This window comes from Pithys albifrons, chromosome 21 (genome assembly GCF_047495875.1).
Source record: "Pithys albifrons albifrons isolate INPA30051 chromosome 21, PitAlb_v1, whole genome shotgun sequence".
Classification (NCBI taxonomy): domain Eukaryota; kingdom Metazoa; phylum Chordata; class Aves; order Passeriformes; family Thamnophilidae; genus Pithys; species Pithys albifrons.
Window position 1 is genome coordinate 8,098,957 of NC_092478.1, and position 24,806 is coordinate 8,123,762.

The following is a 24,806-nucleotide window of genomic DNA, read 5'->3' on the forward strand; positions in this document are numbered from 1 at the left end:
AGCCCCGAAGGCAGGGGAGGTGCCAGGCCTGGGTAACACAGGCTGATCAGGAGGAGCATCCCTGAGGGAATTCCTCCTCCCTCCCTCTGCCATCAAAGCTGCCACAGAGGACAATGATTTGGATCCACAGTCACACTCAGGGTCTCCTTCCAAAAACAAACAAAACAGGTCACTTGGATTGCCCTGTGTTTAGATTTGCATTTAGTTGCTGTTCACACCCATCTTATTTAGCTCTTGAGGACATTTAGTTCAGTGAACTGTGAAAGATGAACACCAGAACAGGGAGGCAGCTCAGGTGCGTTTGTTGCAGGAGCTACAAATGGAGTTAACCTGGAAAAGAACAGTCTGGACAAGTTCATATTTGGGAACTGCACACAGTGATCACCACGGACCTGCAGGGAGAATACTCAAGTAATTTAACTTGTTCTTAATGACTTTTCCTCCTCCTTTACCCCTTAGGATATACAGGATTTCCCTCTAAACTGGGAAAATGGAACAGCAACTGCCCTGCAGAGACAGAATTTAACACACCAGCCAAACCCCCAACATCTGTCCTAAAACAAATGTCCTCCCTCAACGTTGGATGCACTTTTTAACAGTGAGAACAGGTTGGAAGTTCATATTAAATGAGAACAGACCCCAAATAAACACCCATTGTAGAGTGGACTCAAATGTTCTCCAGCAGTTCAGCTTTTACAGAGCAAGACCAAAAAAAGGGATATTCAAAAGCACAGTTGACTCGTTGATTTTTATCTTTTATTATGAGCTAATACCAGGATGACATTCAAATGTCAGATGGCACAATTAAGACAGTCTTGGTAGGAATTATTCCAGCATTCCCAAAATTACAATTTAGTACACGAATGGCGTCCAATGTATGCATCACTCCCACAAGAAAACTGATGGAATTCGGAATATCTTATACCAGAAGAGTTTCTGCATCAAATGGGAAAAAGAAAAACTGCTGGTAACACAGCTGACCTTGAAACCTTTTCTGATAATGACCTGCAGAACAAAATATTTCCCTATTTAACATCTAGTAAAAAAAAATATGACTTTTGTTCAAGTTTAAGATTTAATACTTTTATATGGTTAGCCACAACAGGTATTAACCTCAGGTATTTTACTATATTTTTGTAATGCTACAAAAATCCTATAAAATCAAATTATAGTGAATTTTTCAGTGATTATAATTAAAAAAGCGCAGCTTGTACAAAATAAAAAAAATAAGATTCTATACTCTAATGAAAAATTTAAGACATTTTTAAATGAACAAAAGAAAGCACTTGTTAAGCTCTCCAATATTCAATGCATTCTGCACTTATCTGAAATAGCCAGACAGGAGCTACAACTCCACTCCCCTCAGTTCACAACTAGTAATTTTGACACTATTATATATATATATAGAGGATCTATGTCTGATATTTTTACAAATAAATACAGGATAAACCATATTGCATAGTGTGTGCTTGCTGTCTGAGTCACACTCCAAAAGTTTCACAGTCATGGTAGGGAATTCAACTCAGAATCCATGGGATGAAACATTGCCAGTACATGGAATTTCCTCTGCAAACCCACGAGCTGGGGTTGTGACTCATCAGTGAACTCAGACAAACAACTCTTGCCACTCTTGCCAGCCATGTCAAACCAGTTCCACTGGACACCCCTATCCAGCCAACCAAGGAGCAACTGTTGGCTGGGACTGGGACCACCAGACCCGCCTCCAAACATTCCTCTTTGCTGACCAGGTTGCTCTGCCCTCAGGGAAGGTGCCAGGAGGCTGCAGGTGCTGGGGGTCTGCACACACTCAGTGCCAACCACCCCTGAGCACCTGCATTTCGGGGTTACCACCACGCCCCCACCTGCACAAGGGCAGCCTTCCTGCAAGGGAATTATTTTCCTTACAAAATTAATTCTTCTAATGAAAGGCTTACCAGGGAGGAAAAAAACACCACCAATTTTTGCTCCATCTTTTGCTGTTGGTTCTTTGTTAGTATCAAGATGCCACTGAATCGTCCCGACTTGCAAATCTGAGCAAAGAGCGCAGAGTGGCTTCAATGCTTAGAGAGTTTTATGGCTTGGATCCTATGGCTCAAAAAGGTTCAGTATCCACAGAGTAAGCAGAATCCAGAATAAAAAAATCCCTACTGTTGTGAAACACCAGAAGTAGACTTTGCACAGTTTGACTGAAGATAATGCAACGTGTGGCAGGCAAAAAGTGACAGGACTTGTCTGCAGCTGGTCATCTCCACACACACGCACACACCAGACACACCTAACTAGTGTAAAGCTCTGCAGATATCAACCCTTGCACCAGCTATGCTCATGGAAATGCTTTCTTTAAGGCAGGAAGTATTTAAGGAAGGTAAAATTTACCTTTATTTTATTCTTTGTACCTGTAAGTCATTTGTACAGATTGTGACAGTTTTAAAAACATAAATAGTGTCCTTAGAACATGTTTCCTAAATGAAGTTTGCTGAAGTTCTGACCCACTGTGGAAGACATTCACTGAAAGGCCATTGAACACTTTTCTCGTACAATCAGCAAATTTATTGCCCCAGCATAGAAAAAAATGTTGAGAAATTTAGAAATGTATAATGGCAGGGAACTCCCATAAGCAAAGTTTTATTAATAATAATAATAGTAATAATTAAAAAAAATCCTCAAATTCTTACCCGCTGGTTACAAAAATAGTTATTTCCTTATACTATGTAGGATTTGTCTGTTTCCTGTGGTACTTCCTATGTGTCTCTACTGACCTTGTGTTCTGATGCACTGTTTCCTGATCTTTCTGTGGGTAAGAATCTGGCTGTGCTGAGCTGCCTCCAGCTAAGGACCAGCAAAAGTGGACAAAAGTGATGTTTCCCAGTGAAATGTCTGCTGAGGACAGGGATGAAATAAGCAGGACGTGTGTGAGCCCGTGGCTTCCAGTCAAGCCTAGAACATAGCAGCATTGCCTTTTGATTAGATCCATTTGTCTTTGCAGGAACAGGGATTTCAGCTGGGTAAGCAAGTGAAACAGTCCTCGCCCACCCCACACTGCCAGGCTGGTCAGCCAGTGATTCACTGATTGATTTGTTGTTTCATGAGGAGAAGAATCAGAACTAGAGCCGTGAAACTTTCTTCACCAATTATTCTGCATTTGCAGTTTTGGGATCCTTTCCATAATGAGCTGAATCAAAAAAAATCTATTTGAAAAATATATATATTTATATATATATATAAAAAAACTCATTATGTTTTGAACGTGAAATACCAATTAATTTTAGCTTTCATCTTTGATTCCACCCCATTGTAGGAAACCGCTTAATGAAGCTTGCACGCTAATTACCCCTCAGCTGCAAGCACAGGCATTTCATCCTCTGCCTAGTGAAAGGGCTAACCCTCCTCGACACATCCACCACTACACCAGTGATTCTGGAGCAACATCCTGACCCTTAATACTGTCAGTTCCAAGCTATCAAGCTGAAAGATCCTTGATAAGGTGAGCAGATGTCACTGGAATCAGTTAGATGACGTGCCTAGAGTTCTGCAATACCATTTGCTAAAGTTTTTTATGCACCATTGATTGACAGAAAAAGAAAAAAAAATCCGTTTTTCTTTGCTTTCCAAGTCTCTCTGTGCAATGACTGACTCTTTGATACTGTCACTTTTCCCAAGTAAACCAAAGCAGCCCTCGTGTTTCAGGTTCTGGGCTCAGGTCCGTGTCGGTGTCCCTGCCGAGGCGCGGGCGGGCGGAGCTGTCATAGGTTCATGCGCAAGTGCTCTGGTCGTTTGGAGATCATGGGGAAGGCCGGCTTCTTGTAGGGCCCCGAGTGCGGCTGCCGGATGGGCAGCGGCGCCGAAGCCTCTCCACACACCGTCACATCCATCTGCTCTATCCCACTGGTCTCCATGGGGTATTCCACAGGTGGCTGAGCGGTGGATGCGCCGGCAGAAGCACCTCTGCCCCAGAATTCCCCGGGGGAGAACTTTACAGGGCTTTAAAACAAGAAATACACAAATCAGAGATGAAAATACAGCAGCAAAGTGCATCTGTTACTCTGCAGGAAGCTGAACTCAAATCCTGCTGAGAAGCATTTCTAATTCTTCCTTCCACAAGTTTGAGAAATTGCCCTGCGTAGCTCCTGCTACAGTCATAGAATTATAGAATGGATTGGGTTGGAAAAGATCTCCGAGATCACCAAGTCCAACCCTTGCTCCAACTCCAGTCCCTTTACCAGATCATGGCACTCAGTGCCATGGCCAAGCTCACTTTAGAAACCTCCAGGGATGGGGAATCCACCCCCTCTCTGGGCAGCCCATTCCAATGCCTGAGCACTCTCTCTGCAAAGAATTTTTTTCTGCTCTCCAACTTCAATTTCCCCTGGCAGAGCTTGAGCCTGTGCCCCCTTGTCCTATTGCTGAGTGCCTGGGAGAAGAGACCAACCCCCATCTGGCCAGAACTTCCCTTCAGGCAGTTCCAGACAGTGCTGAGGTCACCTCTGAGCCTCCTCTTCTCCAGGCTAAACACCCCCAGCTCCCTCAGCCTCTCCCCACAGCACTTGTGCTCCAGTCCCTTCAGTCTCCTGTAAAGTACCTGTCTCTCACCTGAGGATGCATTTCTAGGTGACTGCAGAAGGGATTTTCTGCATTAACATGGCTCTTTAGCACCACAAAGTACTTGGGATGTTCTGAAACTGTTCTAGAGCAGTGGTGTACCCAAGTCACCCCAATGAGACTGTACCAGCACTGAAAAGCAACTAATTGGTACCTCCTGTGCTGCCAAACCCCACAGACTTGTCTTTAATAATGGGGCTTGTGAAAAAGGGTCCATCCTGTAATTCAAATGGAAGTGCTGAGCTGAGAAGCGAGGCTGCATTTTTAACTTGTAATGCAGACCTATTTCAACTACTTGTCAGAAGGTGCATTACAAAAGCAGGACTAAAAGCAGAGGTACCTGACTGGTGTCCGAGGGCTACCGATGAATCTGCGAGGGGAGCGGATTTTTGGTTCAAAAGAAAATTTCTCTTTTACGCTTTCAAGTACAGATGGAGCCACGTAGGTGAAACCCTGGAACACAGAAAGGAGGCCCTGAGCCCACAGTAACACTCACACTGAGCACCACTCTGCAGGGATCACAGGAAAACCTGATTGTCACAAGAACTTTACAAAAGGAGGAGTAAATGTAGATATAAGAGCTCCTGCTCCTTGAAGCAAACAGTGGGACTTCAGGGAGTTCCCAACTTGCTGCTCCACCCCAGCTATTTCCCCTCAGAGCAGACTCAATTTAATTAATGTTGCTCTATAGACTGGACATTGTTCTCTCTGCATGACTGAGAGAGCAGCCCCGTGGCCAGGGCTCACAATGCAGCTCTGATTCCCAGTGCTGACATTTCAGAGAGGAAGCACCATGTGCTGGCTGGAGCAGAAAGGAAACGTCAGCAACAATCAAAGGGGTTCCAAACCACATCAAACCTGTCACAGAGTTTGTGGTCAGTCATGAGGGTTTGCTTCAGGTATCAGCTGGGGCTCAACAGAGTTAATGTACCTCAGTGGCCCCATTCCCAGCAGCAAACCTCCCTCTCCAGCCACCCCTCACTCACCAGAAAGACCTGGTTGGCACTTTCACTGAGAGTTGAGTCATCTGGGCTATCAACAGGTGTCTGACGTGTAAACTTTGAATCAAACTGGCTCACATCCTCTTCAGATTGCTTTGCAAAAACAAAATGATTAAGGGTTTATATTACAGATATCAACCAAATGGCCCAGCGGTGAGCAGTGCAGCCTCTGGATGGAGTTCATTCCACAGGGTTTAGGCAGAGCTCTGCTGGAGGAAAACCCTGGAGTGGTGTCGGAATCCTGTCGCTGCCAGTGGGAGGTCACTATGGGCACTGACACTGAGAAATAAAGGCAAGGGGGAGGGGCAAAAATCATGGATCAAAAAGGAATACAAATTAAAAAATTGCCTTGAAAAAAAATCTCAAATTACAAACAAAACCCTTTTAGAACTACAGTGCCAGTTGCTTGCCAAGTTTAGCCCTCAAGAGTTGCAACACTTAGATCTGGAACCTCTCCAGACAATTTAAATTTAATCCCATTTCTGCAGATACAGAAGTGTTTATTCTGAGGGACAGAGGAGAACTCTGGAATGAGTGACTGTGAAGAATATTGTTTAATTTGGTCACAGAACAAGAGTAACTCTGAGATCCCTTCTCTCACTCCTGTGTGGAAAGGCAATAGGACTCCCCTGTGCAGGCCTTCATGGGTTGCACATTTTGAAAACTCCCCTGGTTTGTACAAGTAACTTATATACCATTGCTAACAACAGAAAAACCCAGGAATCAGTGGCACTCCAGGTTGTAAAGTGAACGTTTCTCAGCTTTAGAACCCACATTAAGATCTCTCCTCAAGGCACACAAGGAACATCTCCCAGCACTCCCAGTACATACCAATAAGGGTTTAAAAGGAGGTTCCACCTTTCGTGCCAACAGCTCGTCCCAGTTAATGTGTCTGAAGAACGGGTGAGCCTACAAGGGTTACAACAGCACAGTCAGCAACGCCCCTGGGCACCAACCACAGTACCTGAACCACTAACACAGGCCTTTCAGACCCTTCCTCTGGTGGCTCTGTCCAAAATCACAGGGGTTTGGTGCAATACATTCTACAGCAGCAAAGCTGAGAATTGGTACCACACGTCCAGGCTGGGCAACACGTGTCCCTGTGAGGTTTTCACACGTGCCCCTGTGAGGTTTTCACACGTGCCCCTGTGGTGTCCTCCTTGAAAGTGTTAGAAAAAGCTGATTTACATGCAAAATACCTCTACATTATTCAACTTTGAAAGTTAGATTCTAAAAATCATGACAAAACATTGTATTAATGACAAACTAACAGAACTGTGAAATAAGGAGGACTCTCTAATACATCACTGATGTCACCACAAAAACCAAAGTCAAGCTGGGAGCAACAGGAACTAAAGCCTCTGCCTTAGCTTGTAACTAACTCTTCCCTGGAAAGGGCTGCACCAAAGCAAGGGCTGGCAGGTTCTTCACCAGCCTGCTCAGAGTACCCTCACTCCCACAGGGCTGCACAACTAACACTGTGCAAGGAGCAGAAGAAATCTCCTGGAAGGCAGAGCTAAAGAATAAAAGTTATTTTCCAAATCTCAAATTGTCCAGTAGGTGGACAGCTGCTTCAGTTCAGCTTTAAAGCTTTCAGAGTTTGATGTGCTGTCACATGTGGAGCCTTTCTGCTCCTTATCCTTCAAGACAAGAGGGACTCTCCTATTCTGATGTAACCTCAAAGCTGTTTCCTTTTACTGAGGTAATTTAAGAGTTCTTAAGGGCCAGTTACCTGAACTTCTCCAGCATCTCCAGGACCAGCTCCTAGACGTGAGGCAGCATTTCTTTTTAGCAGCTTCATGAGAAATAACATCCAAAAAAGCAACATTAGTTATGCTGTTATGACTAGACCACTTCTGACATGAATCATCACCATGCAGAATGAATACAGAGCAATGAGGAAACCTGCACTTGTTAGGAAACAATTGTATTTTCAAGGAAAATCACTTTCTGTACCAGACAACACAAAACTGACTGACTTAGTACTAAACCAAGCGTGGACTGAGCAGCCATAAGAGTATCACTACAGATCTATTTCCCACACAATGTGTAGCACTGACACCCATCAAAATTGTACCTTTTTAAGCAGATCTCTGGCTTCTTGTGTGAGGTAGGGAGGCAGGTTGAGTTTACACTTGAGAATCTTGTCAATTGTTTTCTTTCTGTTCTCCCCAGTGAAAGGAGGCTGGAAAGCACCATTGCAACAGGAGGAAAGGACTTGTTCAGATCTTTTTTAACTGTACACACACAACTCACTTCAGTCAGTTGCAAAGCAGGAAAAATCACTACAAATAGCACTTGCAAGTCAGTGTTTGGATAAAGCAGCTCAGGAGTGTATTCAGCACAACTTCAGCTGTGTTTTGGGTATTTCTTACTTGCAGTCTGCATATACACACACTATAGGTAATTATACATGCATCTGAGTTAGGATACAGGGAGCTACAACAGGCAAGGAGGAAATACATGCAATTATAACTGTGCACCTACTGCTCCAGTCAGCATGTCATACATTAATGCCCCCAAACTCCACCAATCCACAGCACGGTTATGCCCACTCCTCATCAGGATTTCAGGGGCCCTACAAGCAGAAAAATTGAAAATGTGAAAGTATTTTAACAAGCTTAATACCAATTCTGTATGTTTTCAAACAAACCCACGTTTATCAAGTTTTTGCCAATGAACCACCAGTTAAAAAAGGCCAAGTTGAGCCATTCCCCCCAGGGCAGAGCAACACTTGGTGTTTGAGGAAGCAGCTCACATGTATTCAATGGTTCCACAGAAGGTGTGTGTGACTGTCCCATCATGAATTGACTCCTTACATAAGCCAAAGTCGGTCAGTTTGACGTGACCTGAAATCAAATATACAACATTTAGGGCTTGTCACAATTCTGTATTCTCTGTAAGTGACATTAAAAATAGAAAATTTAATGTGTACTAACTCCCAACTATTTACAGGCATTTTCAATGGTCTGACAAAGCAACAGTCATCAAACAGAACAAGGTAATGATGCTTAAAACCAAGTGCTGCCACTCAAACAGAAACAAGACCAACTACCCAAACTTATTCACATACAAACATGTGGAGCCTGGAGCTTGCTGGGGCCCAGTAAGGCCAGAACAGCTGTGTTTGAGGGTAATTAGCTCTGGCAAGGCTTGTTCTAAGGAAATTCCCCCAAGAGGGAGGAGCTGTGGCCTTGCAAGAATTGTTTTCAAAAGACTGCCAACCTGACTCACTACTAGATTTCTACCTTGATGATTGAGCATGATATTTTCTGGCTTCAGATCACGGTAGATGATTCCTTTTTGATGCAAGTGCCCCAGTGCCATGGAGATTTCTGCCAGGTAAAAGCTGCAAGGAAACACAAGCCACAAAATTAGACATATCCAATCATGCACAGCACCTCAGGCACTATTATGTCCACAGCAACAGTTCTTGAAAGGATCATTGGAAGTCTGTGAGGGAATAAAGGAGAAACAGTGGTGCCTTTGAGGCTGGTTTGCCTGAAAGTCACACAGACCCCAAAAACTACAAAATTACACTATTAGGTTGGGGTTTACCTGCTCTGTAGGTACATTATAATGAAGGTATTTGGAGGATTTGAATTCACCAGTTAGTGGTTCAATATAAGCACATAATGAAGCTAAGGGGGAACTGGCCCACCCAGAGCCCCACATGGCCATCAGAGCCCATTCCAAGGCATTATCCATGGGAAGAACAACTGCATCCAGTTGTGTAAAGCCTCATCAATAGGAGATATTTCAACTTCTCTATATTTAAAGTGACACTACTCCAAAGTACTTTCTCCCTCATCACCACAGTTATCCCCTCACACATCTGGGCATCACAGTGACCTGCTGAAACTGTGTGGAACAGAACAAAACTCCTGCATTTACAGCAAGTCCTTCACAGCCTTTTCCCCAACACCCAAACACCTCCCTGAGCTCAGCCCTGTGGAAACAGCCTCCCTCAGCACCCAGCAGTGCTCCCTCCTCTGTGGGAGAACTGGAGCTGCACCAGCACACACTGGGCAGTGAGCACAGGCACCTCCCCAGCCACTGAGCTGCTCTTTCACTACAGTTTGAAATGACTGAGTACTTATATATAGTTTAAGCACTTGGAAAAAAACCCCCAAACTATTAATTTACAAAAATAGCTTCACTTACCAAGCTGTGTCTTCCATAAATATCCCTTCTCTCTCTAACTGCATAAATAGTTCTCCTCCTGTCATGAGAAAAAATAGATTATACTCAATTGAAGTCTCTTTTTCAGTCAGTCAAAAGACTGTTTTCTAGGAAAACTATGAGCAACAGGTATTCTTTCCTGCTGTACAACATGCCTCACAAAAAAAGCCCAACTAAGTCACAATTCTGTTACCCTCAGAATTCTGGCAGCCTAAAGAAATCAGGAGCATTTCTCTCCCTGGCTTTTGCTGTTACAGCTTCAGAAAACTGTTCCTAATCTGTGTCTGTCCCTGAAATGAAGGGAATTCTTTCTTCTGTCATAAAGAACCTGCAAGAACTGACCCCTCAAGTGCTCTGTGCGACTGCACCCAATCCCACTGTGACACACAAAAATGCCAAACCTAAAAGACAACAGACTAAAACTCCTCCTCTCCTGCACTGTCATGGAAAATAACTATTTTATGTCTCATTCCTCTTTATTTCATTGAATTAGAAGTTTATTTATGCTGTTCCAGGTGTTTTTAATGTTAACCTACTGCCCATTTTAAGACACTGAGCCAACTGTTAACTGGCCTTTTCCACACGGGGTGAGAACCCCAATTTGTTGGCTGTGTCAGACCCCCAGAGGCAGTTACAGATCTCACATACTGACCACTGAGATACTCAAGGATGAGGTAGAGTTTTCCACCAGTCTGAAAGGCATAAATTAAGTCCACAATGAAGGGATGTTTGACTTCCTCCAGAATGTTCCTCTCTGCTTTCGTGTGAGCTGTATCCTTGGCATTCCTGACAATCATTGCCTGCAGGGACAGGTGAACACACAACATGCTAAGCAGACCTTTATATTGAGTTCAGCTCTGAGTTTTTTCAACCACAACACCATGGATGTGTCAGCAACAGCATAAAAAAGTTAAATTTCACCACAGCATATACATGAGATGTTTCTTGCAGAATTTTAAGCCTTTATTTCATAGAATTACACAATAATTTAGGCTGGAAGGGACCTCTTATCTATTTAAATAAGCTGCTAAGAACCACTCAGACAGAAAATGTAAAGTTTAATTCTAATTCCAACTGTATATACACTAGGATTTATTTCTAGGTCTCTTGAATCATGAGATAATTGTCAAAATGAAATGGCAGCACAGATTTTTTTAGGGTTCAGGTAATGGTGAAACATGAACATTCAAGGTACCTTTTTAAGAACTTTCATGGCAAATATTTTCCCGGTGTTTGCTCCGGTTACTTTTCGTACTTGGAACACCTAAACAGCACCAAGACAAAGGCAGGCACAGGTTACAGCTGCATGGATTGAACAGCACAGTTCTGCTAAAGACACACGAGATGGGCCCTATCGGGGTCACCCTTTATTGGGGTCCCCTTGTCCCAAGCAAGGGGGCAGCGGGAATGACAGAAGAGCTGAGGCACAGCAGCATCAGAAGGCTTGATCAGAAGGCTTACAAGAGTTTATTCAAGATAGTTTCACAGACAGTTTCCTCATAGCTCATAGTTCATAGTTCTATTCTCAGTAACATCCACACCTTTTATATCCTCTGACATCCAACATGTCACGACATTATTGGCTGGCCCATTCACCTCACATTCACCAAAGCATCTCACTGGTCACAGGACCCCACGCACACCACACGTAGCTCTCTTCTCCTTAAGGGAGAACTCTAAACTGCCTTCCTTAAGGGATGCACTTACAGTCACCCCTACAGACCCCCAAAGCACAAAGGGGCTGTCTGAGGGGGCAGAACCCAGAACCAGTTCGGGACATTCCAGCTCCAGCATCCCCATCCACAGCACCACCCCTGGCAGCCCTGGGGTTCCCTGTGGCAGGAGGAACTGGCAGGACACAGGCTGGGGAGAGCAGGGCCTGCCCAGGGCGGCAGGGAGGGCTCACCTTGCCGTAGCCACCCTTGCCCAGCACGCGCAGCAGCTCGAAACACTCCGGCCGGATCTTCTCGGGGCCTCTGTTCACGCTGGTCTCGGAAATCTCAAACTTCTCACAATGCTCCATGCCCCTGGGGAGAACAGAAACAGGGGTGTGAGCCCCCCTGAGACCCACAGCTGAGCACTGAGTGCCTCTGTGCAGAGCACAACCTGCCTGACCTACAGGAACCACTGCCTGGGGCACTGGGAGAACTCTCGGCACCAGGAACATTATTTGGCTGTGTCAACCTGCACAGAGCAGATTCCCTGCACATTCTGGGGATTTAGAGTATCAAGATTTCCTTCAAATCCCTTCATTTTAATGCACAACACTTTGCACTACACCAGAATTAAGCTCAGAAGATCAAAGGCTCAAACTGACTTAAGACAATTCTTTGAGACCTCAAAAAGACACAAAGCTCTGAGGTGGGATGAAGGTTCAGGTCACACTCAGCAGTCACAGTGAGGCTTCCACAACACAAATATTGCAGAAAAAGCTGTAGCAAAGGAACTCTCCTAACTCTGAACCCACCACAAAAACTGATCCAGAATGTAATGATGCTTCCGAATTGTGTTACAGCTCTGCCACAGTGGATCCTGCTGAGGTCAGTGTGCCTGAACTGCTGAACTCTTTCTCCTCCCAGCAGGGAGATTGCTGAGACAATCTGGGACCCAGAAATGAGGGAAGCTGAAGGTGTATCCTGAACCCTGGATCCTGCCCTGTGAGCAGGGCCCTGGTGGAATGAGCAGCACACCCAGAGCCCTGCAGACAGTGCACTGCACCCACCCTGCAGACACAACTCGAGCACAGGAGATTTCTCTGGGGAAACAAGGATTAAAAGACAAACAGGAAGTTGCAGCAGGATTTGGTTTCATTATTACTTTACTTCAAGGTACAATTCATTCACTTTAATGTGAGGAAGTAGTGAAATGTCTGGAAATGACTCAAAGTTGAGCCAGAATGACAACATTTTCTGTTTACCTTAACAGTGGGGCAAAAAGAGAAGGTAAAAGTAGGTGGCATGAATGATACAGGATATTTTCCAGCAGCAACTTACAGGTCATATTGGCCAACTCCTCCATGGTCCATGCTCTCACTCAACTGACCCTGGGGATGGGAGGGGTGGAAGGAAAATTATTAGAAAAAGAAAAAAATCAATAAAAATAAGTGCACTGATGCCTTCTGTAACTTCTTATATTAGAAATAAATATATATATAATTTTAACTTATAAAATTAAACAAGTCTAAAGGTCAGGAACAACAATTTCTCAGCAGAAGATAAAAGAATGTAGAGAATTCTGTGCAAGCCTTTCAACACCTCCACATATCCCAGACAGTGACCAGGGAACCACTGCCTTACCTGGCTGTGCTGTGCAATCACTCAAATGCCAGAGGTGCAACTTCCCACCCCCAGGTGCATTTGAGAAGTGGTCAGATACTGCATTTTATTTTGTAGTTCCCCTTACATATGAATTTTAAAGTCCTATTGCAGCTCTATGCCAATTAGAACAATAATAATGATTATGGGAAGAAATGAGCTGGGACTAGAATAATCTACTGAGAAGGTTTTGTTATTTATATTGGAAATAATCAAGTCCCAATGTAAATAAAAGAATTGAGTTTTCCTCTATGATAAATACCCTTTCTGACCAATAATCCTCCCACAGATCAAGGCATGTCAATATTCCTAAAGAAGGTCCAGGCACTTCAGCACCAGAACCAGTCACCAGTGAGGAATGTAGTTAAATTTTGGAGAGAGATTTTCTTCAAAGAATTTTCAACCTGATCCCTTGTGCAAGATAATACTCCCCTCTGCCTGTGGCTCTGCATGGCCAGAGAAGTGCAGAGCCAGCAGACAGCTGGGGGAATACAAATAGCACGGCACGGGCTGGCTCCTGGGGAGCCCCAGCACTTCCAGCTTCAAAAGGGTGGACAGAATTAACAACTGCAAGCAGATATGAAGATATATCTGGAGTGATGTGTGACATTCAGAGAACCACAAGGGAAAGAAACACCACTGAGAGCTGCAAAAAGCAGCCCAAGCCAAGGAGTGCATTTTAAATATTATCAAGTGAAAACACCAACTAAACAAAGCCAGAAACTTTCAGCAGCTTCCAGACCATTTAAACCTTCAGGTTTAGAGGGGCTGGTTTATTTTGGGTGGTCTGAAGGGGAACTGAACTGCTGGTTCCACCATCAAGCACCACAGGCAATCAGGGAGCCCAAAAGGTTTGTTTCCAGCTCCTGTCCTGCCCTGGCATTTATTAGAGAAATCCAACTTATTGACAAGTTTCACAACAGCCCCACTGAGGCTGCCCTTGATCCCACTCCTGGATGCCAACAAATGAATTTAAAAACACTCAGCAAACACAGAGAATAAACACCCATCATGTTCCCAGAGCAACCCCCCCAGTTGCCCAATGGTTCTGGAAAACTTTCTGTGTGCTGCTCTTGCTCCTGTGAACTTTGGGTTTCATTCTCAGTATTAACTTGGCCAAAATTCACTCTGGGCACCATCCTGTTGTTTTCAGGGTTTCTCCTCATCCCACAGCACCGAGCAAGGCCAGCAGCCCTTCAGTCTGTGGGTTCTTTCACTCATTAAAAACACAAAAATTAAGGCTGGTTGGTTTTTCACACCACAATAATTAGTGCAAACAACCACATGGCTTTTGAGGAAAAGCTCCACTGAACAATTCACATTTTCTAGGATGGCTGTGCCTGTTCCAACCCACAGCTGATCTCTCCGGTTCCCCCGAGGCTTCCAGAAGGTACCAGAGGTGAGACAGGACAGCCCTGACCTCCCACCTCGCCCCCTTCCAGGTTAGTGATCTCAACAGCACCATCCTTCTGTTCCTTGTAGGACACACACCCAGACACCTTCCACTGGAACATCCTCCCTGATGTTCCCCTCCTTCCCTGCCTTGCAGCTGTTTCAATTCCCAGCCCATTCTCGCCCTCCTTTATCTCTCAGTCACCTGAGACCCCCCAGGTTACCAACACCCATCCAGGCAGCTCCATCACAGTTTCTGTCACGGCCCTTTTAGAAATCCACAATAACCCGTGAATGGTTTAATTGTTCCCCAGGATTGAATTATTGGAACAAAGACAGAACAAACTCCACGTTCTCGCCACCCCCCTCAGAACCTGCTCCTGGCAGCATTAACTGTCTGATGCAACTACAGTTTGAAGCCAAGTATTTTATCGATTATTAAGGTGACAAACAGAGCTTTTCCCTGCAGGTCGAGAAGCTTTCAGCTGTCAAACAACGTCCTACGGTTTAACTGGAGTGTGGGGAACCATCTGGTTGGTTCCTGAAGGGAAGAACCTGAAGGGAATCTACAAGAAACATGGAGAGAAACTTCTGACAAGGGCCTGGAGGGACAGGACACAGGGAATGGCTTCAAACTGTCAGAGAGAAGGGTTGGGTGGGATGTTGGGAAGTAATTCCTCTCTGTGAGGGTGGGCAGGCCCTGGCACAGGTGCCCAGAGAAGCTGTGGCTGCCCCATCCCTGGGAGTGTCCAAGGCCAGGTTGGAGCAGCCTGGGATAGTGGGAGCTGTCCCTGCCCATGGCACGGGGTGGGATGCGATGATCTTTAAGGTCCTTCCAACCCAAACTATTCTACAACCTCAAAGACTCCAAGAATGCTCTAAGTGTTTAAACAGCAGGGCATACACACAGCAGTAGTTGAAACGACAGCAAACGTTTAACACACAGTATAGAGAAGCCACAGCATCACTGGCAAAATAAACACGGACACTGCAATAAAAAGCTCCCGAAGCCCTGACAGAGCCCAGATGAACGTCCCAAACCGTGAGCTGCGGCGGGCGGGCAAAGCACGGGACATGGACCCGTCAGAACCGGGTTAGAGCCGCGTTAAAGCCGCGCTCTCACCTCCCCGGGACAATCCCCCGAGCGCGGAGCGGCAGCGCGGCCGGGCACAGCACGGCCCAGCGAACAGCCCCGGCCCAGTACCCAGGGACGCCCCGGGACACCCCGGACAGCCCCGCCGCGGCCCGGGAGCGCCGCTCAGCTGTGCCCGGCCGGGCCGCGCCGCCTCCCGCGCCCGCCCTGCCTCCCTCAGGCCCCGCGGCCTGCCCCGCTCCCCGCGCCGCCTGCCTCACCCCCTCCTCCAGCTCCTCGTCCGAGCCCGCGTCCTCGGGCTGGTCCAGGTCGATGTCGAACACGCCCGCCATGGCGCCGCCGCCGCTCGCTGCCTCCGCCGCTGCCGGGGCCTGGCCCGCCTCATGGGCCCGCCGCCGCCATCGCCGGCTGCGCGCCCGCAGCGCGCCTGCGCCGCCGCCCCGCCCGCGCGCCCCGCGCACGCGCAGCGCCCCCTCCCGGCGCGAGCCGAGCCTGCGCGGTGAGAGGGGCCGCGGGGGCGGGGGGGGGAAGCGCGTGCGCAGAGAGCGCAGTGAAGCCCGAGAGACGGAGCCGGCGCCAGCCTGCCAGCACTGCCCTCTGCGCATGCGCGCGGCGGGACCGCAGGTGCCGGGCGGGAGAGAGAGCGGGAACGGGAATGGGAATGGGAGCGGGAATAGAAATGGGAACGGGAACGGGAGCAGGAATGGGAACGGCAATGGCAATGGCAATGGGAATAAGAGCGGGAATGCGATTGGGAACGGGATTGGGCTGGAGGAGCCGCACCGGGGTGGCGCTCCGGGCCGGGCAGGGGCGGGCGCGGGAAGGGCTCGGGGCGGCCCCTGAGGGGCCGTGAGGGGATGGGCCCGACCCGGCTGTGGGCTCCGGCCGAGCGGCACCGACACGGGCCTTCCCGGGCCGTAATTCACCCGTTACTTAGTTACTTAGTTAGCTCCTTAGTTACTCTCCGCGTGAGGCGCGACTCTGTTGCTACGAATGGAAAAGGCAAAAAGCAGAGCTGCTGTAAAATGCTGAGGGAGGAAAAAAGACCAAACGCAGCAGAGCCGAGTGACGGGCTTTGCTCTGTGTGCTGGAAGCAAGAGGAATCCTCCAGGGAAGCCTTTTGTCCCCTCAGCAGGCGCTGGCAGCAGGCCTGGAGCAGCACAGGGCTGCAAATCAGCTGCAGCTTTGAACAGGCTCAGCATTTCTAAGGGCATGTGGAACTTTCTTACTCTGCTTTTACATCCTAGTCCAATGACTGAGTTATAATGATTTGTTTCTATCCTGCCTTACTGGGCAAAGTAAGCAAACAAATCATTTCCTTGCTGTGTGGCTGGTTCCAGCTCCCTCCAGATGCACAGCAGATTTCCTGTGAAGTGCCATCCACACTCCTGGTATTCAGGATACAGGATATTTTCCAGAAGCAACTTACAGGTCATATTGGCCAACTTCTCCATGGTCCATGCATGGTCCATTCAGGAGAAGGTGCTGACAAGCAGCTTTTCCCCAGAAATAACCAGGGGTTGTAGCACAACCTTTTCCCTTACCAGGATTCTCAAAAACCAGCCAAACAGATCAGGGACTTATTAGAACTATTTCCCCCTGTCTTTCCCACTTCTTAAAGACATGATTTCTCTTCCAGGAGCGCGTGCCCGGCGAGGGAGGATGTCCATAGTGACGGTGCAGCTGGGGCAGTGTGGGAACCAGGTTGGGCACGAGGTGTTCAGCTGCCTGTGCAGGGACCTGCACGGCCCCCACGGGCTGAGCTCCAGCAGGGACAGCCAATCCTACCAGGATGCCTGCAGGGAACGCTTCTTCTGGGAGCAGCAGTCTGGAGGTACAGCCTCAAAGGGCTTCTTGTCAGCACACAGACACAGAGCAGGTCTTTTACCTTCAGCTGAACAGGGAATTGCACCTCCAGCCTCGAAGGGCTGTCACAGCCCTGTGCCCTCTGGCACTGCCACAGTCACAGGAGCAGTGAGGGGTGTGAGGCCACAGGGCCACTCTGCCCCTGGCACAGCTGGAAACAGTTCCTGTGGACACATAATCCTTCCTTTCAAACATCTGCACCTCCTGTAGGTACATCATATCTGAGGGCAGGAACCAGACTGTCCAAATTTGACATTATCAAACACACTAAGTGGTTTTTTTCCCTGAAAAAGCTCTGGAGCTCAGATTCATCTTTGGCACATACATGGGCATGGCCAAATCCCTTCTGTGCCTGCCTGTGCTGTGCCATGAATAACTTGGATGCTGTGGGTGGGAGGAACACAACCTGGGCTGTGGGATCCATGCAGGTCCATCCACCTCACATTCCATATTGGCATGTTGGAGCAGGTCCAGAGAGGAGCAGCAAGACTGGAGAAGGGACTGGAGCACAAGTGCTGTGGGGAGAGGCTGAGGGAGCTGGGGGTGTTCAGCCTGGAGAAGAGGAGGCTCAGAGGTGACCTCAGCACTGTCTGGAACTGCCTGAAGGGAAGTTGTGGCCAGGTGGGGGTTGGTCTCTTCTCCCAGGCACTCAGCAATAGGACAAGGGGGCACGATGGGCTCAAGCTCTGCCAGGGGAAATTGAAGTTGGAGAGCAGAAAAAACTTCTTTCCAGAGAGAGTGCTCAGGGATTGGAATGGGCTGCCCAGAGAGGGGGTGGATTCCCCATCCCTGGAGGTTTTTAAACTGAGATTGGCCGTGGCACTGAGTGCCATGATCTGGTAAAGGGACTGGAGTTGGACCAAGGCTTGGACTTGATGATCTTGGAGGTCTTTTCCAACCCAATCCATTCTATGATTATTCTTAGCTCTGGTTCTCTTGCTCTGCAGGACTTGTGGCCCGGGCTGTGCTTGTGGACATGGAGCCCAAAGTGATCAGCCAGACTCTCTCCATGGCTGCCAGGGCTGGCTCCTGGAGGTACAGCCACCACTCCCACTTCTGTCAGAAGCAAGGCTCTGGGAACAACTGGGCCAACGGGTATGCACAGCTGCTCCCAGTGTCTCTGGGGGACCTGGGGGGCTGAGGAACTGCCTGCACTCTCTAGGAGTGCAGCTGAGTATGGAACAGCATTTATTGTTAAGTTAAAGTAGAAATGTGTATATAGCAGTGAAGCTTTTAAACTGATTATTGCCAGATGAAATTGGTGTTTGAATCACAGAATCCCAGAGTAGTTTGGGTGGGAAGGGACCTTAAAGATCATCTTGTTCCACCCCCTGCCATGGCAGGGACACCTCCCATCAGACCAGGTGGCTCCAAGCCCTCTCCAACCTGGCCTTGGACACTCCAGGGATGGGGCAGCCACAGCTTCTCTGCCCAACCTGTGCCAGGGCCTCACCCATTTGCAGTAAAACCCATTTTCAAACTGAGGGAATAATTTAAGAATAGGAAACAACAAGGACAGTTTATAAACAGCTGTTTTGCAAAAGAAATCTCATGGCTGAGGATTGTTTACTGCAGATAGAATGGATGACTATGCAAAGTTATATAAATAATAATAAGCCTTTGCTTTATGAACAGCTTCACTTTTCTGCTTTTATTTTGATGTAACTGCCCACGTGTCACTGTCTCTCCACAGCTACTCTGTCCATGGGCCCAGACACAAAGAAGCAATAATGGATCTGGTGCAGAGAGAAGCAGAGAGGTGTGACCGGCTCGGGGGATTCCTCACACTGATGAGCATGGCGGGGGGCACAGGGTCAGGCCTGGGGGCATTTGTGACCCAGTGCCTGAGAGATGCTTTTCCCTCCTCATTCATACTGAACCACGTTATCTGGCCCTATGGCACTGGTGAGGTGAATGTCACGTTGCCTTTTTATATATAATTAGGTGGTTTGTACTTACATAGAGTTTATAATCGCTGTTTACTTGTTGACAAAGTACAACAAACAAGAAATAGGTACATTTACTTTTGAAACCTTCAGTGACTATGTAACACAGCTAAAGAATTGTTTGCCTAATATTTGGTGCATGTAATTCCACCAAAAAGAATTCCTGATAATTGACATGCTGAAGTGATGCAGTTTCACAGAAAGCTCTGTTGTCTCACTAGAAGTCTCCTGTTAGGATCTTATCTCAGCAGCACAGTCAGTTCCCAGACAGATTTGGTCCTGGCATGTTTGTATGCAGAGAGATGGATAATGTGATTTTCACAGGTCTTGCCCTCTTTCCCTGGAAAAGCTCTGAGCTCCTGACCTCACTCCATGCTTTGGCAGAGAAAATGAATCACTTCCTAAAGCATAACTGAGGAAACAGCAGTAGCCAGAGGATTATAAACTGGGAAGGGATTAAGTTTGACTCTCTCATTTGTTGTTGGTTTTTTGTTTGTTTCCAGGTCATTGTTCAAAACTACAACTCTGTTTTGACTCTGTCACATCTGTACAAGTCGTCAGATGCCCTTCTTGTCCATGAAAATGATGTCATCCACAAGATCTGTGCTCAGCTGCTGAATATCAAACAGATCTCCTTCAGGGATGTGAACCAAGTCATTGCCCATCAGCTGGGCAGTGTTTTCCAGCCCACTCACCCAGCAGAGGGGGGCTCAGACTACTCCAGAAACCCTTTAGGTACAACCCCTGTATGCCCACACACCTTCCTGCAGTCAGGTCATGTGTGAACTGGAGTTCTTCAGCCTCCTCACACAATTAATTGGATACATCTCAAGTTCTAATACAGCAAAAGTAGAGGAAAAGACTAATTTAGAAGTTTAATTCCAGTGTTGTAGCAGAGTCCAAAAATAAATCCCCCAGCTTCTGCTTTCATTCTTTACCAACAGAACCCTGTTTCTCCTTTTCCAAGTGATTACAGACACCCTTGTACCCATTTACATTGCAGAGGAAATTTGTGCAGGATGGCACTTTGGAGAGTTTCACATTTCACTTTGGGTGAGAAGTTTGCATGAACTGAAGCAAAGTTTTGTGCTTTGCTCAGGCAGAAAGCAGGGGAGCAGCAAGCAGCAGCCTGGCATTTGTACCTTGAAGGAATTAGAGAAAGTTACTCTACTGCTTGTAAAGTTAAACTTTCACATCTGTCTGCCAAAGGCTTTAGCAGTGCAGAGTCCTTGAGATTCTGAGCCAGACTGTGAAGTGAGACAAGGCCCAGGTGTGAAGTAAGAGCCTGTTTAGAACTCAGTAACACACAGCAGGTTTGCCTTTATTTGAAACTGCTAAATCTGTAACATTCTCTCTCCTCAGTGTGAGCTGCCCTGTGCAGTATTTTGTCAGACATGAGCAGCTGTTGTTTTCCTCTTGCAGGAGACCTGGTGGAGGGGCTGGTCCCACACCCCGAGTTCAAGGTGCTGGCGCTGCGGAACATCCCTCAGATGCCCGAAAACTGCCTGGCCTTCAGCACCTTCAGCTGGCCTGGGCTGCTCAAACACCTGAGGCAAATGCTCATTGCCAGTGCCCACATGGAGGAAGGTGGGGAGCTTTCTCATCTCCTGCACTTCTTTCTGCACAGGCAGCTCACTGCAGCCCATTCCCTCAGCAGGGATTTGCTCCTTACCCCATTCCCTCAGCTGCCACAGCAGCCCCAGCTCGCTCCTGTCTTTGCTTCCAGACATCTCAGTTAATTACAACCATTGAAAACAAGCAAACCAAACCAAGTCTGTGGCTGTGCACTTAATTTACATAATTCATTTGGAACATTCTTTGGGTAGCCAGTTCTGCTTTCTCTTTTTACACCTACTCACAATAATCCTGCTTTGCTCTCCCATATCACTCACGTGGGGAATTCAGTCAGAGCTTCCAGTTATGCAGGGAATGGGCTGGCAGCTTCCTAAGTACAGAAACAGGTATCATTTTCTCTGGTAGACAAGTGACTAGCAGGCAAATTAGCACTGCTTTTCTCTGGGAATTGTGTAATTGCTGCCTAATTAACGTGCAGTCTGGTCTCAGGATGGGGCACAGTGATAGTTCCCATCTGCCTCTCCTAGTCCTAATCCATATTTCACAAACCACTAACTTTGTTCTCCCTCCTTTTTGCCTTTCCTCACAGGCATTGACTGGCAGGTCCGAGCCCCACCCCCAGGCCCCTCCAGCTGCAGCCACTCCTCAAACAAGCCCTTCAACACTTCCATTGCCAACCTGCTGATCCTGCGAGGGAAGGACGTGCACAGTGTGGCCTTAGGTGAGCAGGGACAGCCCAGCCCCTCAGGGGTTCTGCTTTCACATCCCTCTGGGTTCTCTGCACCCACAGCTGAGCAAAGGGAAAAAGGCCCAAGGCCACATGTTTCACTGCTGAGGTCAACATTCCCCCTAGAAACGTTTCGCTGTCCAGTTGCTTTGGGCTGTTGTGTTTACAGCAGACTTTGTGTTTCCTGAAGCACTTCAGGAAGGAGGAAGAGCCTGAAGTCTGTGTGTTTGATGAAACTCTTGGCTTTATTGTGGGGAAATGTGTTTAGCTGTTTCTGGAGTGATGAGCATTGCTGGCAGTACTGACACAGGAGTGCTCCCAGAGAATCCAGGGAATCTCTACAAGTTCTGTTTTCTGCAGATTTGTCCCAAGGTCTGAACTCCTCTGTAAGCTTTGGTTGGGTCACACAGGACCACTGGGGCCAGGCTGTGGGAGTTTGTGGCCTTCCATTGATCCAAAGGACTGTGTTCTTTCTGATGCAGGAAGTTTCCAGGATCCCTCACTATACACATCCTGGCTAAGCCCTCAGGATGCTTTCCATGCCTGGAAAACACCAAGAGCATTTAACAAGTATGAGAAGTCTGCAGCTTTGGTCAGCAACAGCCAGTTCCTGCTGAAACCCCTCGACAGCATTGTGGGGAAAGCCTGGAATATGTTTGCTTCCAAGTAAGTGGAAACAGTTCTGCTGGGACCTCACTGAGAACTGCCAGTAGGAATGGGGAATGAGCAGGAAGGCTGTTCCCACACTGCATGGAAACCTTGTTCTGCCTGAAGAGCATGATGGCAGGGTGAGGAGCAGAGCCAGAGCTGTTCTCTGGGTAAGTGGGACCACATATTCCAAGTGCTCTATTTTCTGAGTACCAAAACTCTCCAAATTTAGTGCATTCCAATTTGACCATTCTAAAAATAACACATAGAAGCTCCTTTACTGATGGTATAGTTTCCAAAGGCTTCCTGGCTCACTTAGCAGCATTGAGGGCACTTGTGTGGTCATTAAGGCTCCCATGCCATTAATCCCTTCATTTCCCAGGTAGCCCAATTTGTCAGCTCCAATTCTGTGTCCTTAAGCAACACACAGAGTTATAAAACCCATCAGAAACAAGTCAGGACTTACTGATAAGTAGGAATTACAAAATGAGTTCAGGAGAGCAGAGTGAAAACTAACCAGCAGAGTTACTGGGTGGAAACCAATCCTGATTTTTTTGAGGTTTTCACAGTAAATGTTCACTCTGATTCCATGTGGCAGATTCCTCACTGACTTCCCATGTCTTTCCCACTCAACACACAGGGCTTATATTCACCAGTACACAAAATTTGGAATTGAAGAGGAAGATTTCCTGGACAGCTTCACCACCCTGGAACAGGTTATCTCCAGTTACACCACCCTGTGATTTTATTTATTTTTAAATGGCCTGAAATTGAGCTGCTCTGGAAGAGCCCAGCACTGGCAAACTTTCCACCAGCTTCCTGAAGTGTGGAAATTCCTGGGCTGGAGCTGTCATCCTGAAAGCAGAGTGTGTGTGTTAGAGCAAGAACTGAATCTGAACTGAATAAATTCAAATGGGCAGGGATTATTCTTATTTAATATATCTAATAAATACCTATTTTGCAACACATTTGCTATGTAGTGTAGCTACATCTTTAAACATAATTTTTTGGCACTTTAACATAAATTATCATTAACTAATGTGTGACTGCAACAGCAAAGCATTCCTAATCCTCCAGTTTCAAATTTTCATTGTGACACTTTGCCCAAAGAATGCTTCAATAGTGATAAAAAAGAATCATTAATCCAAGTCCCATTTGGGTGCCATTCCAGAGACAACAACGTGGTACCTGGTCCTTTAAATTCTATTTTAAGCACATTAACTTTGAGAAAACAGCAAAGGTTTTGAACCACCTTTTAAGAGAAATATAAAGAGTTCTTCATTTTCCTGTCATCCTCAAGTTATATGAGAGGTTATAGTTCATTGTATCCCTTCTGACCCGTTCCCTGTGCCTTCCACTTGGGAAAAACAAATCCCTACAGCACAGGAGAGGTTTTGGCTCCCTGTTATACACAAACCACATGTTGAAAGCAAAACAACTCCTGGTCTTGCTCTGTGTTAGAAGTTAATTAATTAGTTACTTATTTAAACCTATTTGGGAGGAGGAGGGCTGGTAGATTTCCAATATAACAGAATATAGCAATATTTAATATATTTCTAAATATCAAAAGTCAGTTCAAGGAGTTGGGTGTTTTCTGCACAAGTTTTACCACGACCACGAGGTGGTGCCCTGGAAGCTGCAGCTGCACCAGCTGGGAGGGAGGAAGGGACTGAATCCTTTGGGAAGGCACACACTGAATTCCTGTGAAATGAGAGCCCAGAGTGAAGGATTATGGTGTAACACTGACCTTCCTTCTCCTCTGGTAGCTTTTCCCTTTATGGCAGGGAGAGCTGGGGGAACTGTGGCCATTCCTCCCCCCATGCCACACTCATCTCCCAGAGAAACAATCCCACATGCCAAAAATGAGGAGTTAAAAAACTCAAGTCTCGGGGACTTTGGAGAGTCACATTTTGGAGAGTCCCTTCAGTTTTAGTGCCAGGTCATGCCAGGCCCTGCAGCCTTTAACTGAGAGATGGCAGCTCAGAGCTGGGCACTGCTCTGGTCAGGAGGGATTCCATGGGGTGTTCTCCCTTCCCACCATTGTCCAGTTTGGGTGTTTGCACCGAAACTGGAGGGAAGATTTGCACCAGTTCAGACAGCACAGCCATTCAAGCCTGCAAGGAACAAAGGGTCAGGAAAGGGGACCATGGGCAGCTCCTCCCTCCTGCAGAAGGCACAGCATGTTCAGCAAACACATCATTTTCCCTGGTGTTTCCAAGAGCTCCCAGAACAAGAATTTCCAGATCAGAAATGGGTAACTGTATGTCTGAAAAGAATGGCCAAGGCCCAGGAATGCACACTCTTCCTCACTGCTGCACAGAGCAGGAAAGGGAGATCTTTAAAAAGCCAAAGACAGAGAGGTCCTCTGAGAAACAAGGAAGAGAGCAAAGGGTTATGGTCCTGCTGAATCAATAAGTGACTTTATTGCAGAAATAACCTCCTGTTATCTCTGTGTATTTGCAA

At 47.0% G+C, this 24,806-nt stretch overlaps 2 protein-coding genes across 2 annotated transcripts; one reads left to right on the forward strand and one right to left on the reverse strand.

Moving 5' to 3' along the window:
- Positions 1-734: 734 nt before the first annotated feature.
- On the reverse strand, positions 735-16,031 carry RPS6KB1 (ribosomal protein S6 kinase B1). Its single transcript, XM_071575383.1, has 15 exons — positions 15,842-16,031; positions 12,776-12,825; positions 11,689-11,809; positions 10,978-11,046; positions 10,435-10,582; positions 9,765-9,822; positions 8,849-8,949; positions 8,359-8,449; positions 8,088-8,178; positions 7,678-7,785; positions 7,333-7,395; positions 6,432-6,509; positions 5,586-5,693; positions 4,940-5,052; positions 735-3,981 (listed from the first exon to the last, which is right to left on the reverse strand). Exons 1-15 carry the CDS (start codon positions 15,911-15,913, stop codon positions 3,744-3,746), a joined length of 1,509 nt encoding a protein of 502 aa, XP_071431484.1. The 5' UTR covers positions 15,914-16,031; the 3' UTR covers positions 735-3,743.
- Positions 16,032-16,195: 164 nt separating this feature from the next.
- Positions 16,196-23,301, forward strand: TUBD1 (tubulin delta 1). The gene is made up of 9 exons (XM_071574973.1): positions 16,196-16,205; positions 17,221-17,415; positions 18,395-18,542; positions 19,141-19,357; positions 19,897-20,128; positions 20,816-20,980; positions 21,558-21,689; positions 22,178-22,361; positions 22,984-23,301. The coding sequence occupies exons 2-9, from the start codon at positions 17,244-17,246 to the stop codon at positions 23,084-23,086; spliced, it is 1,353 nt and encodes a 450-aa protein (XP_071431074.1). The 5' UTR covers positions 16,196-16,205; positions 17,221-17,243; the 3' UTR covers positions 23,087-23,301.
- Positions 23,302-24,806: the final 1,505 nt, after the last annotated feature.